The following is a 16,656-nucleotide window of genomic DNA, read 5'->3' on the forward strand; positions in this document are numbered from 1 at the left end:
TAACCTTAACCCATGTATTTACCTTATATTACCCAGTACTTTCCGTGGTAAGTACAATATACAGTATGTACATGTATGTGCACGTACTGTTAAAAATAAAGTACAACCGGTAATACTCACAAGATCACTGTTATCTCCAAGTCTGCCTGGGGGTCCAATAGGGCCCTGGTCACCCTGACAACAAAACACAGTCATAACACACTTTTACTAATATTGGCCACACATCGGACATTCTTGTTAACACACAGAAAAATAGGGTTCTAAATCTGATATGTTTCTCATATTTGGTCACTTGATTCTCTTTCTTTAAAGTTCTTAATCAGGTATTTTTCATCAAAACAGTTAAAGTGAGAATAATTGGTGACATCAGCCAAGGAGAAAGTCATTCCAGAGGGGAAGCAGTAACAAGTGTGTCTGTGTCAAATTGCTCAAATCTGTTAGTGGTGTTAAAATTAATAACATTAAACATACAGTATATAATTAATCACAACTGTAAATGTGTTGTTAAAAAAACCTAAAGTTGCATGAAGTCACATGAGAGAATTTTACCACAGTTTGTACACATAATAACCAAGGACAAATGGAATTTACAACATCTGATTTGCAACACATCGCTACTGAAACAAAAACACTCTGTCACTCAAATAGAGTTAACATTTTTCAGAAGAAGTGTAAACAAGGAGGCTTACCGGAAGCCCAGTATCTCCTCTCTTGCCTTTTGGACCTAGAATTGTGTTGTCTATTCCTGGTGCACCCTATTAACGTAAACAGATAATCATATACAGACAAATCAAGTCAGGCTGTTAAGACTGCAAAAAAAAAAACAGCTACTTAAACACAGAGGAAGACCTACAGGATCTCCTCTCAGTCCGCTGTGTCCCTTAGGTCCAGGACTGCCTCTGAAACCCTTCACACCCTAAAAGACAGAAATAGTACTGTGAGGAAGCCACTGGGTTGTTTTTACATTTTTTCCTGCTTTATATTAACAGTGATACGGTAAGTAAACTGCTGTGATCAAACAAAACAGGCATTTATAATGTGTGTGTGATAACGTAGTTACAGCCCTGCCCAGGTCTCCTTTAGGTCCTGGAAGCCCATTTAGGCCAGCATCACCCTGCACACAACAGAAGCATAGTACAGTGAATCAATTGAATGACTCAATAACTCATTTAATTGCAATGCGGTGCTCAACTGAGCAGTTTCATAGGTCACTTATACTGGGTTTAATTTATTGCAGTTTTTGGAAGGTAGCACTTTAATGATATTCCTCAATTTTATACTATATGGTGTGGAAGGCATAACTTCATATTTAATTAAATTTAGGATTTTAATTCTGAGATTTCCAAAATCAGACATGACAGTAGTTGCATTTTCACGCATATTTGAATTGTGTGTATGTGTATTATGAACTTTCTTGCATCCAAATAAGTGTCTATTACCAAAGGTGACTTTGCTTATGTGTTGCTTTACATGCACAAAAACAGAAAACAAGACTCAAACTGATTTACACAGAACGAATGCCTGATTTCCATCTAGATATCAATCTTATTTTTCTGTGCATTTTATATTTTTCTGTTTTTAATATATTTATTTTATACTTCAATATAGTACAATCATTTTCGTTTATGATACTGTGACTATAAGTGTAGAAAAGAGGCAGAGGAGGGAAATAAAGATGTGACCTGTTCTCCATCCACTCCATCCAGCCCATCCTCCCCATCTTCTCCCTGTCAGACAGAGGTCAAAAGGGCCACACACTGTCATGTTTATGGAAGTAATCAACAACCACTGAACAAATAAAACTTGTATAACCCTAAAATAACATCTGCAGCTTGGAAAAAGCAGATCAAAACCTGCCTAATGAAAACAGTTAACTTAAGTGCAAAAAAAATCATTATTCTTAATGAGAATCTGAATGTGTTAGCACCTTTTAAATAAAACATTTCACATTTTTTCCTGTTGATGTGTAAAGCAAGTAAAAAAAAAATATAGCAAAAAAATCATATGACGTCTTAATATCTCACTCAATTTTGCGTCTAATGCAAATTTGAATTGTAACATGTTTATGAATGCCTGATTTCCATCTAGATATCAATCTTATTTTTCTGTGCATTTTATATTTTTCTGTTTTTAATATATTTATTTTATACTTCAATATAGTACAATCATTTTCGTTTATGATACTGTGACTATAAGTGTAGAAAAGAGGCAGAGGAGGGAAATAAAGATGTGACCTGTTCTCCATCCACTCCATCCAGCCCATCCTCCCCATCTTCTCCCTGTCAGACAGAGGTCAAAAGGGCCACACACTGTCATGTTTATGGAAGTAATCAACAACCACTGAACAAATAAAACTTGTATAACCCTAAAATAACATCTGCAGCTTGGAAAAAGCAGATCAAAACCTGCCTAATGAAAACAGTTAACTTAAGTGCAAAAAAAATCATTATTCTTAATGAGAATCTGAATGTGTTAGCACCTTTTAAATAAAACATTTCACATTTTTTCCTGTTGATGTGTAAAGCAAGTAAAAAAAAAATATAGCAAAAAAAATCATATGACGTCTTAATATCTCACTCAATTTTGCGTCTAATGCAAATTTGAATTGTAACATGTTTATTTTTTAAACGAGACAAAGATACAAGTTTAAAAAAAAACTTTTACATTGTTTATGAGGTGTGAATTGAGGTTGTAAAGAAAACAGGAGGACAAACACTCATTAAAGCACTTTTTAGTGTATGGGTCATTCCACGAAATCGGTGCCTGTTGCGTCCCTAAGAAATAATGAAGCATAGAATTAATATAACAATAAATAAATTTGCGATTTAAAAAACATAACAATACTATGTATTCTTTCATCAATATTACATCAAATTAAAGTCAATTAAATATTATTTTAAATAATTTAAATAGTATTTATGCTAATAAGTGTAAGGTTTTTGATGATTTTTCTTTTTCAGTAGGATTTTTAATTGGCAAAAATTATATAAAAATCACATTTGCATATTGTTCTAAATACAGTCTTATTGCTAAGCAATGTTTTTGGCATAAGTATACACTTTCGATAAAATATAAATAATTTTATTGGGGTCCCCTGATTTCATGTCAGCCCTGTTCAAAAAAACACTTGTAAAATAATGGTACATTCAAGTTACATCACTTCTAGGAGGTTACATCATCTCTTAACCAGGATTCCAACACTTAACACAAGCATGTTTCTCTCACTCCTACGGAGCCCCGCACATGACATGCAAAAACAATTAAATAAATCGTACGCACGATTTACTAATTTGTTCCCTCGATGTACTAAAATGTGCACACGATTACTATTTCGTTCCCTCAATTTGCTAAATCGTGCACACAATTTACTAATTAGTTCTCTCGATTTATAAATCGTGTGCACGATTTAGCAAATCGAAAGAACGAATTAGTAAATCGTGCGCACAATTTATAAATCGAGGGAACGAAATAGTAAATCGTGCACACGATTTGGCCTACTATTTTTTTCCTGCATGCCATGTGCGGGGCTCCGTACACTCTTCTATAATGCTCTATTTTTGATGATTTATGAGGCTTGACTGAGGAGGGAACATAATGCAGTGTCAATACTGGTACCATTTTTAAAATGTAAATTTAAACAATTATTCATTACATTTAATATAATCAATATCTTCAAGTAAAATCCTTTCAAAGTGAACAACCTGTGCTTTTGTGAACTTTAACCTTAGCTAGAAATGAGCAATTTATTTCGAAATCATCAAACCTGTTACTGTAAGCCCTGTTACTTTTCAGAGTAAGAGGTTTTGACATGTGGGTAACAGGGATGACAGATTAGGTGTCACCCTGTTTTTAAAGATTGTCTGTGTAAAATGCAAATATGTTTAAAGGTCACCCTGGGTGTATTATTGAGCTAATGCCTATATCATTCAGTGTGGGTGGCATATGAGCGTCAGCTAAATTTTTTGTTAGTATTGTAGGTATTGTTACGATTACTAACAGGGTTGGATGATCCGTCTCAATAAAACTTTTTTTTCCCATTGTCAATAATGCATCCATGTAAATTCATTTACAAACAAGAGCAGCAAGGTGACTGCAGACCCTCACCATCTTGCAACGTTCAAGAAAGTGAAACCAAATTTCAGCATCAAGATCTTGGTCTGGTTTCAGATGATCACAGAAGATCTGATCAGCTTCCTTACCTAATAATTGAACCAGATTAGTATATTTTAAGTTCTGTGAGGGGACACAGACAAACAAATGGAACGCATCTAATTACAATAACCTTAAAACATTAGATATCTTAGAAATGTAATGTGCTAAATTGACAATGAACTGACTGTAACTGAAAAACTGACTGTTTACTATTGTCATACAACTATGCCAAGTAAGTGCAAAACAATATAATGCCATTTAAAATGGTAAAACGTTACAGTATTATGTAAACAACTATCTGCAGTATGCTGAAGTATGTGTGTACTGTCATCCCTGTTACTCTGGTCAGTCCTGTGCCTATGACGCCAATCCTGTTGCTGTCATTAATTTCATAAAAATGTTTAAAAATTATATTTGATACAGCTTTCCAGGTTTTTTCATTGTAACTATATTTTATTTTAGACAAAGCTCTTTTTTTAAATATCTCTCTTGTAAAAATATGTTTTTCTTAATTGACGTGGTCACCTTCCAAAATTACAATGTTCTTGGTCATCTGAATGATAAATATAAAAAAATATATATTTTTTTAAATCCAAAATCTGAAACAATCCCAGTGAAAAGAGGGACTAAAATGCTGCTCGTATATGTGAGAACTATCACATAGTTCTAATTAAACTATAGTATATAGTAACAGGGTTGGCAAAAATACCAAAACATGAGGTATATAAATTGTAATAAATTGCATAGTCTGAGATACACAATACAATTTCTTGTCATTTTAAGGTGTATTCATTTCATGGATATTTAAAAATAAATGTTGATTAAACATTTTATTTTTTAATTTTTCCAAGTTGAAAAGGCACCAATTTTGTGGAATGACCCGTATATTTCTGTCCGAACAGTAACTGTTTAAGTGGGAGCAATAACAGCCAGTAAATAGAATAATAACTCTTGCTACTCACTTTTTTTCCAGTGTAGCCTCTCTGGCCCTATTAAAATAAGATTTAAAATCATTTATTTTTTTACAGCTGTAAAATTATCTCATTTGGTTTAACTGTCTTCATATACAGAAACATTAAACACTGACATAAATATATCCTAGTCATGCAGTTAGTAATAATAATGCTGGTAGCATATACTGTACAGCAGGGGTCCCCAAACTTTTTTTTTTTTTTGTGAGGGCCACATCATTTTTCCTTTCTTTAATGGGGGGTCAGGTCAGTCTGAACAGAAATTACATGGGCCGAAGGGACTACTAGTATTACTGTGGAGAATTTATTATGATTTTAAATGCATTTATTATGCCTCCAATTCCTAGAATAGTTTATTATTTTGTTATGCACCGTACAGACAAATGATCATTACTTTTCAAGAGATATATAGCCTATTAAAAGAGCATTATTACTAGCATAATGACTTTTTTTAGTGCATCTGAAATCAAAACATTTACTTACTTGTGCATTTAAGTAAGTATGCACACTAATTAGTGTGAACTGTGGGCTTGCTTCTGGCTGGTGAGAAGTCCAATGTCAGGTTCCATTCCTGTCACAGCCAGTCTCGACGACTGATCCAATTGTTCATCAGTGAGTTTTCATAAGTTTCATGCATAAAAAGGTTTGCTCACAGATATACGTGCTGCCAAAAAGTGTGGGACATCTTTATTGCATGCCTTTCGATGTTTGGGTATGTCTCATTAGGGATGGCAGCACAGAATTCAATGAGACCGAGGGGCTTAAATGAGCCTTTCAGAACATCACAGTTCTTTAACTCAGCCAACTCAAACTGATAAGAAAGCAGTGCTTCATCAATGTCAGCAGCAAAGGGGTTCTGGAAAAGGCCGATTTCTTTAGCGTGAACATGTAGCTCACGGAATCGGACGTCAAACTCCTCCTTCAGCATTTCCAGTGCTTCCACTGACTTTTCAGCTGGGAATGGGGTCACTGGTTTCTCAGCTGAGAGGCTCTGGGTAACGGGGAGATGAGTGAAGTCTTGCTTTTGCACTTGTCCCACAAGCAGTGCTAGTTTCACCTCAAATGCTTTTATGTGGGAATACATGTGACATATTAGTTTCCCCTTGGAGCTGCAAGTTGAGGCCGTTCAACATTTCTGTTCTAAAGGCGAGGTCCCATTTCCATTCTGCATCGATCGGTTCTTGGACAGTTTTGCCCCTTGTCAGAAGAAAGGCATTGATTGCCTCAAAACTCTACCCCGGCTTAACCATTGGACTTCAGTGTGGTAAAGCACATCTCTGTGAGCAGACTCTAGCTCGGAGAGAAAGGCTTGGAAACTGCTGGTGTTTAAGTCTGATGAAGTTTATACATGACACCACCACCTTCACGTTCCGATTCCCACTTCAGAACTTTGCAGCAGAGTGCTTGCTAGTGAATCAGGCAGTGGACATGTAACGGGGGGTGAGACCTCTTTCCTCCAATTCTCTATTCATGCATCCTATAAGCCTCCTCGATGTGCCAACCATACTAGGAGCCCCATCAGTAGTAATGCTGACCAGCCTAGACCAATCTAGACACAGCTCTTCCATTGTTTGGCAAACCAAAAATATCCTCCCCTGTCGTAGTGCCTTTTAGACTTTGTAGGGCTGCCAGCTCCTCGGACACTTCAAAGGTTGAATTAACTCAGCAAAGAAAAATTTGCAGCTGTGCTGTGTCCTGCACGTCATTGCTCTCATCCAGTGCTAATGCAAAAAATTCAAATTCTTTCTCTTCCTCCTGCAGCTGGGCATATACATTACCCCCCATTTCTTCAATTCGTCTGGTGATTGTACATGCGAACAGACTCACCACATTTTAGACATCTTTCTTACTGGGGCACACCTCCTCCGCAACAGCAATCATACATTTCTTGACAAACTCGCCGTCACTGAATGGCCTACAGCTGGTTGCAATTAGTTTAGGTACCTGAAAGCTATCTCTAACGGATGACTGGGTTTGGTGTACAAATGCATTCTTTGAACAAAGACACTGTTTCTTAACAGATGAGACAAACAGCCAACAAAAAAATAATCACTTGTCCACTTTTGGTTAAATACCCTGCATTCTGAATCAACCTTTCTCTTTCCCAACCATTTGGCCATTTTGTTATCTCTTTGAATTTTCTAGCTGGCTCATGCATCACCTGTTTTATCGCGATGGTACATTATGTTTGTCACGAATCCGGTCCATGAACTTCCAATTTCATTGACTCTCGCACTACACACTGTTGCACATCACCCCGGACTACATTTCCCATCATTCATTGCACTGATTGCACTCAGCACGGATTGCACACAGCTGTTTACACTGATTGCACACAGCTTTTTCACATCCCTCCCTCACTATTTAACACTCACTCTGATCCCTTCCCTCTGCCGAGTATTGTCTAGCGATTATCACTCTCCTAGCGATAGCTACTCTACAGAGCCCTAAGTCGTGCCTTAGCCTTAGCCTAGTTCTGCCTTGCCTTGTCTGTTTCCTTCAGTTTCTATCTTAGCCTTAGCCTTAGCCCTAGCCTTAGCCTTAGCCTTAGCTTAGTTTTGCCTTGCCTTGTCTGTCTCCTTCGGTTTTGATCTTCGCCTGTTTTCCTGGACTTCTCCCTTTAGCCTTGCCCCTGTGACTCTGTCTGCCTATCGTCGACCCATGCTAGCCCTAGGATTATTCTTGTGTCTTGCCCGCCATATTCCTGGTTGCCACTGTTTCCCCTGCCTGTCTTATGACCATGTCTCTGTCTTCTCCAATTAAAGCTTTGCATTTGGATCCGCACGTCTCACGTCTCGTCAGCCCCGTTACAGAATACTCGGCCACACAAGGATCCAGCGGCTTTTTCAGTGGACTGTGGCCAGTCTTGTCTATCAACCCCAATGTTCTGTCTGTGTTGTCTGTCTCTGCTCTCTCGTTGTTACAGTCTCCGCCATGGTCTCCTGATCAGTGTGGTTCACCAGGGGGGTTTCCTGTTCCCTCTGCTCCGCCGTGGTGGTCCTCTGCGCTGCCGTGGTGGTCCTCTGCTCTGCCGTGGTGGTCTACCGTCTGGTTCTGGTGGGTCTCTGCTCTGCCATGGTTGTCCTCTGCTCCACCGTGGTGGTCTACTGTCTGGCTCTGGTGGTCCTCTGCTCCGCCGTGGTGGTCTACTGTCTGGCTCTGGTGGTCTTCTGCTCCGCCGTGGTGGTCTTCTGCTCCGCCAGGGGGTTCTTCGCTTCCATCTGTTCTGCTGTGGTGGTCCTCAGCTCCACCTGTGCTGCCGGCTCCGCCCTGGCTCTCTGCTCCGCCGGTTCTGCCTCGGTGCCCGGTCTCTCCACTTCCAGGTGGCCTTCCATCCCTCCCACTGTTCCGCCTCCACTCCACCGCCCTCCGGAATCATAAAGGGTTTTGAGCGTCTGGAAGCCGCTCCTTGGGGGGGGGCTCTGTCACGAATCCGGTCAACGAACTTTCCTATTCATTGACTCTCGCACTACACACTGTTGCACATCACCCCGGATTACATTTCCCATCATTCATTGCACTGATTGCACTCAGCACGGAATGCACACAGCTGTTTACACTGATTGCACCCAGCTGTTTCATATCACTCCCTCACTATTTAACACTCACTCTGATCCCTTCCCTCTGCCAAGTATTATCTAGCGATTATCACTCTCCTAGCGATAGCTACTCTACAGAGCCCTAAGTCGTGCCTTAGCCTTAGCCTTAGCCTAGTTCTGCCTTGCCTTGTCTGTTTCTATCTTAGCCTTAGCCTTAGCCCTAGCCTTAGCCTTAGCTTAGTTTTGCCTTGCCTTGTCTGTCTCCTTCGGTTTTGATCTTCGCCTGTTTTCCTGGACTTCTCCCTTTAGCCTTGCCCCTGTGACTCTGTCTGCCTATCGTCGACCCACGCTAGCCCTAGGATTATTCTTGTGTCTTGCCCGCCATATTCCTGGTTGCCACTGTTTACCCTGCCTGTCTTATGACCATGTCTCTGTCTTCTCCAATTAGAGCTTTGCATTTGGATCCACACGTCTCACGTCTCGTCAGCCCCGTTACAATGTTGAACGTACCATTCTGTTGGTAGGTGAATTTAAAAAAACAATTAGGCTACGTTAATAAATAAGGGAAATTTTAGTTTGAAAGCCAGCCTTTATCATTAAATACAGACATGATATAAGTAAAACATACAGTATATTTAAAATATGACTCTGGCATTTTCCAGAGGGCCGGTCCAAATGTGGGGGTGGGCCGCATTCGGTCCGCGGGCCGTAGTTTGGGGACGCCTGATATACAGTATCTATCCCTAAAAACATTACTTCAGTCACAGTTAATGTATGAATGTGTTTGAACCGCTATTTGATTTGTTGATTAATCTGATTTTAAATTATTACTTCTTGAAAGTAAAAACAGAAAAAGTACCAGCTTAAAGTTCTATTTACAAGTGGTGTAAGAAGCACTATCTTGCCATACTAAGATAAATCCAGAAATTCCAAGCAGAACATTGCACTGATACAAACAACATCAAGAGATGCATCTCCAATGATAATCGAATGTTACATTACCTTGATTCCTCTGTTTCCAGGGCAACCTTTATGTCCCGTAGTTCCATTCAGCCCTGGTGATCCTTGCTCTCCCTGTCAGAGCCAAGATGGGAGATAGATTATTGATCCTTGGCATATACGGCATACATCCTCTATAAAACATGTGTATCCTGTCTTATCCGGAATCAGTGTTATTTACATTCAGCATGCACACACTGAATGTAAACAACGCTGATTATGTTCAGCAAAAGCACGTGCATGCTCAACGTAAACAACGCTGATAACGTTCTGAGGTATTCTCCAAAATGGCGGAAGACGGTAACTCGGGAGAATAATTGTTGAGTAAATTATCTTATTATTGTTTTCTTTGCGTACAAAAAGTATTCTCGTAATTTCGAAAAATTACGGTTGAACCACTGATGTCACATGGACTATTTTACCGATGTCCTTGCTACGTTTGTGGATCTGGGAACATTGCGGTTGCATTGCTGTCTACGGAGGGCTCTCAGATTTGATCAAAAATATCTTAATTTGTGTTCTGAAGATGAACGAAGGTCTTACGGGTTTGGAACGGCATGAGGGTGAGTAATGACAGAATTTTCATTGTTTGGTGAACTAACCCTTTAAGTACATGTAAGCTGACAGTTTCACTTACCATACTACCTTCATCTCCTGGAAATCCAGGATGGCCGTTCTGACCAGTAAGGCCCTGAATAAAAGAAAAACAGGGATGCTGACACATAAAACCTGAATTTCTTTAAGGCATCATAGCCATGTTCCAGATGTGAAGGCCATTCAAAAATCATACTGCCTTTTAAGATACCTAATTTTAGTTAAATTCTAAAGTAGCAATGCATTTATCTTTGGCATAATGACAAAATGTGTCAAGCTTAGTGAGAAAAAAAATCCATCCAATAGAATCAAAGCGAGAAAGAATAGTAAATCCACAATATTTATTTTCTATTCTCTTGAGGGGCTTTGACCTTTTGCCCTGCACTTGCAGGGGGTCCTCGTGGTCCAGGAACACCGGTGCATGAACAATGTACATCACAGCATTTCCTCAGTGCCACTGTTTCCTGAGGGGAGAGAAAGGCGCACAATGAGTGAAACGGTTTGTTTTTTGTTGCTGAAGTCCCAGGCCATGCATCCAGTCGAATTGTTGGGTATTTTACTACAAATGTATCCGTCACTTGGTAGTATCTTGAAAAATTAAACAGGTGACATTCCTGAAAACTATAAACACATCAACAAAAGTCACAATCCAGACTAGTTTAAATATTTGTCCAGTTGCAATGGTTTGTGTTGATTTATAATCTGCAAAGAGCATCTGGAAATCAAAGATGTTCATAATATTAATGTTAATAAACATCAATATTAGATGAATGTACGATTAACAATTTTGTGTGCAATTTAAAAATCATTTATTTATTTAATGAAAAAATAAATAATAAAGCTTACAACACTATTTTATCACGGGAAATGGCAATGAAAAGCACAAAATAAAATGTTAGTTTCAATACAAGATTTCTTTCAGAACAGCTGCTGTTGAACAGATGGTGTAAAAAAAAAACTGCAAACTGCAGCTTTGTTTATTTTGAGTAAACAGCACCTTTAAGCATTGTTTTGATACTTACAACCTGTTTCATAAGATCGTTGCCTAAATTTAGCATGTTGACGGTCAGTGGCTGCATGTAGCCGAAACCTCTGCCAAATTCCAGCTGGTGAACATCCATTATTCCCTCCAAAGACACAATCAGCAGTGCGCTGACTCCTAGTTTACACATTAGACATAAGCACACATGGGTTTAATACAGAGTAACTATAAAGGAAATAGATCAGGGTCACAGTCTTTGACTTTTTGTGGAAGAAATGTCCACAAAAAAGGCAGGGAAAACATGGCACAGGCACACATGGGAGCTACTTACACAAGACTATAAAGATAATAAAGATAAAACCTAGTGTTTCCAAATCAAACAAAACAAGTCGGTTTCACTTTATTTTGATGGTCCCTTTAACACATTCTGTTGCCTAAAAGTAACGTTGCACCAACATGTCTACTAACTCTCAGAGTGTTAGTAGAGTATTAGCAGACAGGTAGAGTTAGGGTTAGAATTTTAGAAAGTTGACGTATTTGCAAAAGTTACCTATAGTCAGTAGAATGTCTTTTGGGAGACCATCACAATAAAGAGTTGGCAGATATTAAGCAGACAGTCTACTAATATGACAGTTAGTAGACATGTAGGTGCAAAATTACTTATAGTCAACAGAATGCTCAAAAGGTACCATCAAAATAAAGTGTTACCAACAAGCCGATATGCAGTTGTATCCTTTTACAAAATGTTTTAAAGTTCTGTACACACACACACGGAATCTCTCTAGTGTAGGTTTGGGTGGACCAATCTTGAAATACTTTGCAATTACTCCGATTTTTATGGTTCAGCGATAAATGTCAGCGGAGGTAGGAAATTCAGAGCTCCGTGTTGGCTTTTTCAAATGGAATGTTAACATAAGTCATAATTCCTTCTCAGGAACTCCATACGCCTTGCTCAACCCCAAGTTGAGAATTCAAGATGGCTGCTCCCTACATGAAATGTAAGTGAAAGTTATAGATAGCCTACTATAATATTTAGAAAGCTTCTGTTATATTCCAGTGTCTTATACACTCATTACATATCTGTGAACATGTTGCTATGGTGTATGTGAGTGTCTGCGGTTACAAAATGTAGTGTAATGCTCAGTGTTTGCTAACACTGCTAATGCTAACAGTGAATGAACTACATTACATTCTTTATGACTTCTCTGCTGGAACATGGAACACTTGGGTGTGACGTCATTCCCACGCAAATTAAATGCAGCAAATGTGTGGACTGTGAAAACGGAAGTATCCGAAAACAATGATGCATGTCAAGCCATGTGATATTGTACCCATAGATATCTATGATTAGGTATGCACCGATACCACGCTCTTATACTCATATTCATAAAAATGCTCCAATACCAAATGCCAAAGTGTGAACAGTACTGTGTCCAGACAAAGAAACCCCAACAACCGAACAACAAAGAGCAGAATGGAGTTATTAGAGATTAAGGCTGTCTATGAAGTACATGTATGTAATTAATATAATGTTAAACATTCAATATTCACACCTGTATAGCTGACGTGCGCAAGCTGAGAAGTAAAACATGCTGAGTGGATTGAGTGTGTGGCAGCACAGATGTGTGAACTTGAGTGAATATTCCTTTCTCTCAGACACATCACTTGAAAGTTTGTACTTCGGTCGGATATGTCAAAAGCAAGTAAGTTAAACAATGCACACGTTACTAAAGTTACTTGACGGTAAGGAGAGAGAGCGAGTGAGTGCGCACACTTCTGTTGCATGATCTTGATTGCTGTTCACTCACTTAGCACACACATCATTTGGATTAAAACTAAATCATAAATATAGAACAAACTAAAATTATAGAGGCAATCATTATAGACAACATTTATTTTAAACGTCAAGCATACACAACTTTATTTAAAATTAAAGTGAAGCTAGCAGCCTGTGTGAAATAGCTAGACTATACTGTACATTTCTCTCTCACGCACGTTGTGCGTGTTTTGCTTGCTTGACGTTAATTTAATTATATGAGTGGCTTTGGAATAAAAAAATTTAATAAAAAATTTGACTTAAATTTCAGAAAATATGTTCATTGCTGTTACAAGATTTATGTATAACGAGTGGATCTCTGCATTATTACAGGAAAATATCTTGTGAATACAGTACTGAGCCGCTGCAATGGAACTAAAGATGAAATACGAGAGAGCAATAAAAATGAACAGTGAAAGAAACAAAAGCTTGTACAATACATTTTAATGGAATTAATTAAGTGTGAAAATAACTGAAGGAAATATCTATTTGCCAAATGAACTGAGCCAGCTAACATTATTTATATTCTTTTGGTTTCTGTACCCAGTATTTTTAAAAAATTACAAATGTAATTAAAATACAGGTATCAGTACTCATTATCAGCAAGTACCAAAAATAAAAGTATCAGTATCTGCCTCGTTCTGGAAAAAGTGGTATCGGTGCATCCCTATCTATGGCTGTACCATACTGTTGTGCCTGCTATTCATTTTCACAGTGCTGTTAAAGATAAATGTTACTTTGTACTTAATATCACATTACTCTTAATATTACATTCCTGCAAATATGACAGGAATTTTACACCCAATGGCTGTTCTGCGGCAAAACACAACTATTGCGCATTTGAATATATGGAATAGCATTTTTGAGTGTGACCTGGGTGCCCCAGCAAGTGGTGGGATATTTTGCTAATAAAGTTTTAACTTTATTATGTCTAATCTCTCAGTATACCTCAGAGAGCTTACATTTTACACATATGCAGTAAGGTGATTTAAGCGTTTTCAGACATTTCAATGTGAGCAAACAACTTTTTGAAACCTCTTGAAAACACTAGAGTGGACAAAACGAAAACACCGTTTTCAAATCTATCCAGATTAATGTGGACGTAGCCAAAGACATCACTTACCACTTTCCTTAAGTCTCCCTGAACTCGCCATTAAACGCTGAATGTTATCATCTAGCCCATCTGTGAAGATTATCAAAACCTAGACACAAACATATGATTAAATGCCAGGGAATTGTGAATACTGTTTTCTGAGTACCATGAAGTACCATCAAAAAACTAAAAAAGTACACTACTGAGCTGAATCTGATTTCCCAATCATGTTTGCCTGGCCACTTCCATCTGTTGTCATTTACAGTCTGTTGTAAATCCTGCTGCATAATAGGAAATTTGCATTTTTAAATTCATATTTTTCCCAATAGTGCTCTTACTGATGCAATTTCATCTTAAAGCATCATGTTGGGTAAAATATCATGGCAAACAGGCAAGTGTATAGTATTGAATTGTTTGCGAAAATGATAGTTCAACATTTCTTATGAAAGCGTGTCAGTAAAACCTCATAAAATCAATTAAAATAATGCAAAATCGTTTGAAAATAACAACAGCAGAGGTGCTCGTTTAATTAAGGGAACATTAACATAAAGAATATAATATATAGTTGACAATCATGTTGATGGTTAATTTTCTATCTCAACAACATTCCAAACTTTACCTTAACACTGGAGGAGGCAAACATTTCTCTGAAGGATTCTAACAGGAACTCGTTGAAAGCCAGGGGCGCCGTAGGTCGCAATAACATCACTTTCTTGACCACATCCTCCTTGTACTCCTCAAATCCCAAATTTTCCAGAACACTCCCATCGCGTCCAGACACAAGCCTATAGCCAAATCTAGTTGTAATATTTTCCTTTTCAATGCAGCATAGATCACCCATCACAGAGATACGGTGAATGGCTGCAGTAACCAACTGTTCCACCTGAGGTGTCAACAGAGTTTCCGTGATTGTTCGTCTGGACACGTCAAACCCAAAGGCAATGTCAATATCGCAACCTGTTTTAACAAAACAATGGATCTCAATCTTCAAGAAAGGGTATAGACAAAATATTATAGATTTATGAAAGGATATTCCAGACTACTTCCGAAAGGGAATTGCAAGTTTTATTTTCAGTTGTGTTTTCCATATGCGAACACATTAATTGTGACATAATTTAAATGCAATTGTAAACGCAGAGTAAAAGTAGCAGCATTTTCTGTATGGTCACATGCATCAATCGGAGTGTCAACAGTGAGAGATCTTGAGACAGATTAAAGTGTTTGGTTAATGGTGAATATTGACATACAGTATTGTGCGTACCGTTGTTGCTCCCGCTGTTAGCAGGGGATAATCGCTGCATTTGGGGTAAAAACAATGGAATTGTTTAAGGTGCTAAAGAATAAAAGGAGACCAGGGTTGCACTGTCTGTTCATTCACATGCATCTATCAGACTAGCAGCTGCCTTTAGCAATGCCTTATTACCGCCATTGTTTTAAGCATTCGGCACAATCATCTGTGAGTGACGTCACTTCCCAATACACACACGCCACAATAGTCCCACCCCTGGCACTGACTGGTTTTCGTGTAAGGGATCGGAAATTCAAATGCTAAAGGAATTGCAATTCCATTCGAGTTTTGGCAGGTTACATGCGTGACACAGTGTGAAAAAGCAGATGCAAGGCCGGTTCTACAGGAACAAGCCAACAAGCACCCTCAAACATTTCATTGTAGATTTGGCAAACTATCCATTATGGTATGGTTTGCGCTCTGGAGATCGGTTTCTATTTTAATGTGTTTTGCAGTGATGAGCAATAGCCAATCTGGTGATTTCTTGTGTGCAACAGTCAATCAGAGGCATTTAAGAATCCACTCACCACTCAAATCTGAGTTTTTGCAGGTGTTGTGTTCAGTACAAATCATCTCATTATAACAAACTGTAGGCACAGTGTAAATAAGAGATTCACTGTGCAGCGTAGAGACCTTCATTGATTATAATGTAACTTTGTGAGATTGCGATGAACTAAGATGAGTGACAGCTTTTTAGTGATTATAAACAGAGTGCTCTTTGCACAATAGCAATAGACGGCACTAAAACCTTTATATAACCTATATTAAGGTTAAAGCATACTTACTAATTTAAGAAGCACCCTTAGCGATTTGATTCTGAGCCGGGCCTGAGCAGACGTGGTAATTAATATTGCTAATTATTGCTATGACAGGCTCATAACAGGCAAGACATGGGAAATACAGTTGCAAATGGACTTTGCTTTTCCATTTGATATTTGGCAGTCACTGTGTGTTCACGAAAGTGAAAACGCAAATGGTAATGCAAGATTTGCAATTCCTTTCGAAAATAGTCCAGAATATCCTTCCCATATACATCATTATCATAAATGCAAATGCATAAATATTATACTCTATATGTACACTCCTCAGTATATTACCATGTTAGTTTTTTTTTTAACAAGGGATTCTTCAAGTCACTTAATCTTCTACTATCTACAGGTGATTAAAAAAATAGATTAATCTAATGGATATTAATATTGTGTCTTTTTAGGGCATAGAAATC

At 38.2% G+C, this 16,656-nt stretch overlaps 1 protein-coding gene across 1 annotated transcript in view; it reads right to left on the reverse strand.

The window, feature by feature from the left end:
• The window catches only part of LOC107597647 (collagen alpha-6(VI) chain-like), a 49,704-nt gene that overhangs the window by 19,565 nt on the left and 13,483 nt on the right, over window positions 1-16,656 (reverse strand). Inside the window, exons 4-15 of the mRNA XM_016288805.1 lie at window positions 14,766-15,125; window positions 14,177-14,255; window positions 11,278-11,414; window positions 10,627-10,719; window positions 10,299-10,352; window positions 9,665-9,736; window positions 5,115-5,141; window positions 2,235-2,279; window positions 1,061-1,114; window positions 854-916; window positions 690-755; window positions 121-174 (exon numbers count right to left, since the gene is read on the reverse strand). Of these exons, the coding sequence (XP_016144291.1) occupies window positions 121-174; window positions 690-755; window positions 854-916; window positions 1,061-1,114; window positions 2,235-2,279; window positions 5,115-5,141; window positions 9,665-9,736; window positions 10,299-10,352; window positions 10,627-10,719; window positions 11,278-11,414; window positions 14,177-14,255; window positions 14,766-15,125 (1,104 nt within the window). The remainder of the gene's footprint in view (window positions 1-120; window positions 175-689; window positions 756-853; window positions 917-1,060; window positions 1,115-2,234; window positions 2,280-5,114; window positions 5,142-9,664; window positions 9,737-10,298; window positions 10,353-10,626; window positions 10,720-11,277; window positions 11,415-14,176; window positions 14,256-14,765; window positions 15,126-16,656) is intronic.

Source organism: Sinocyclocheilus grahami, unplaced genomic scaffold, assembly GCF_001515645.1.
Source record: "Sinocyclocheilus grahami isolate Dianchi unplaced genomic scaffold, SAMN03320097.WGS_v1.1 scaffold234.1, whole genome shotgun sequence".
Lineage (NCBI taxonomy): Eukaryota > Metazoa > Chordata > Actinopteri > Cypriniformes > Cyprinidae > Sinocyclocheilus > Sinocyclocheilus grahami.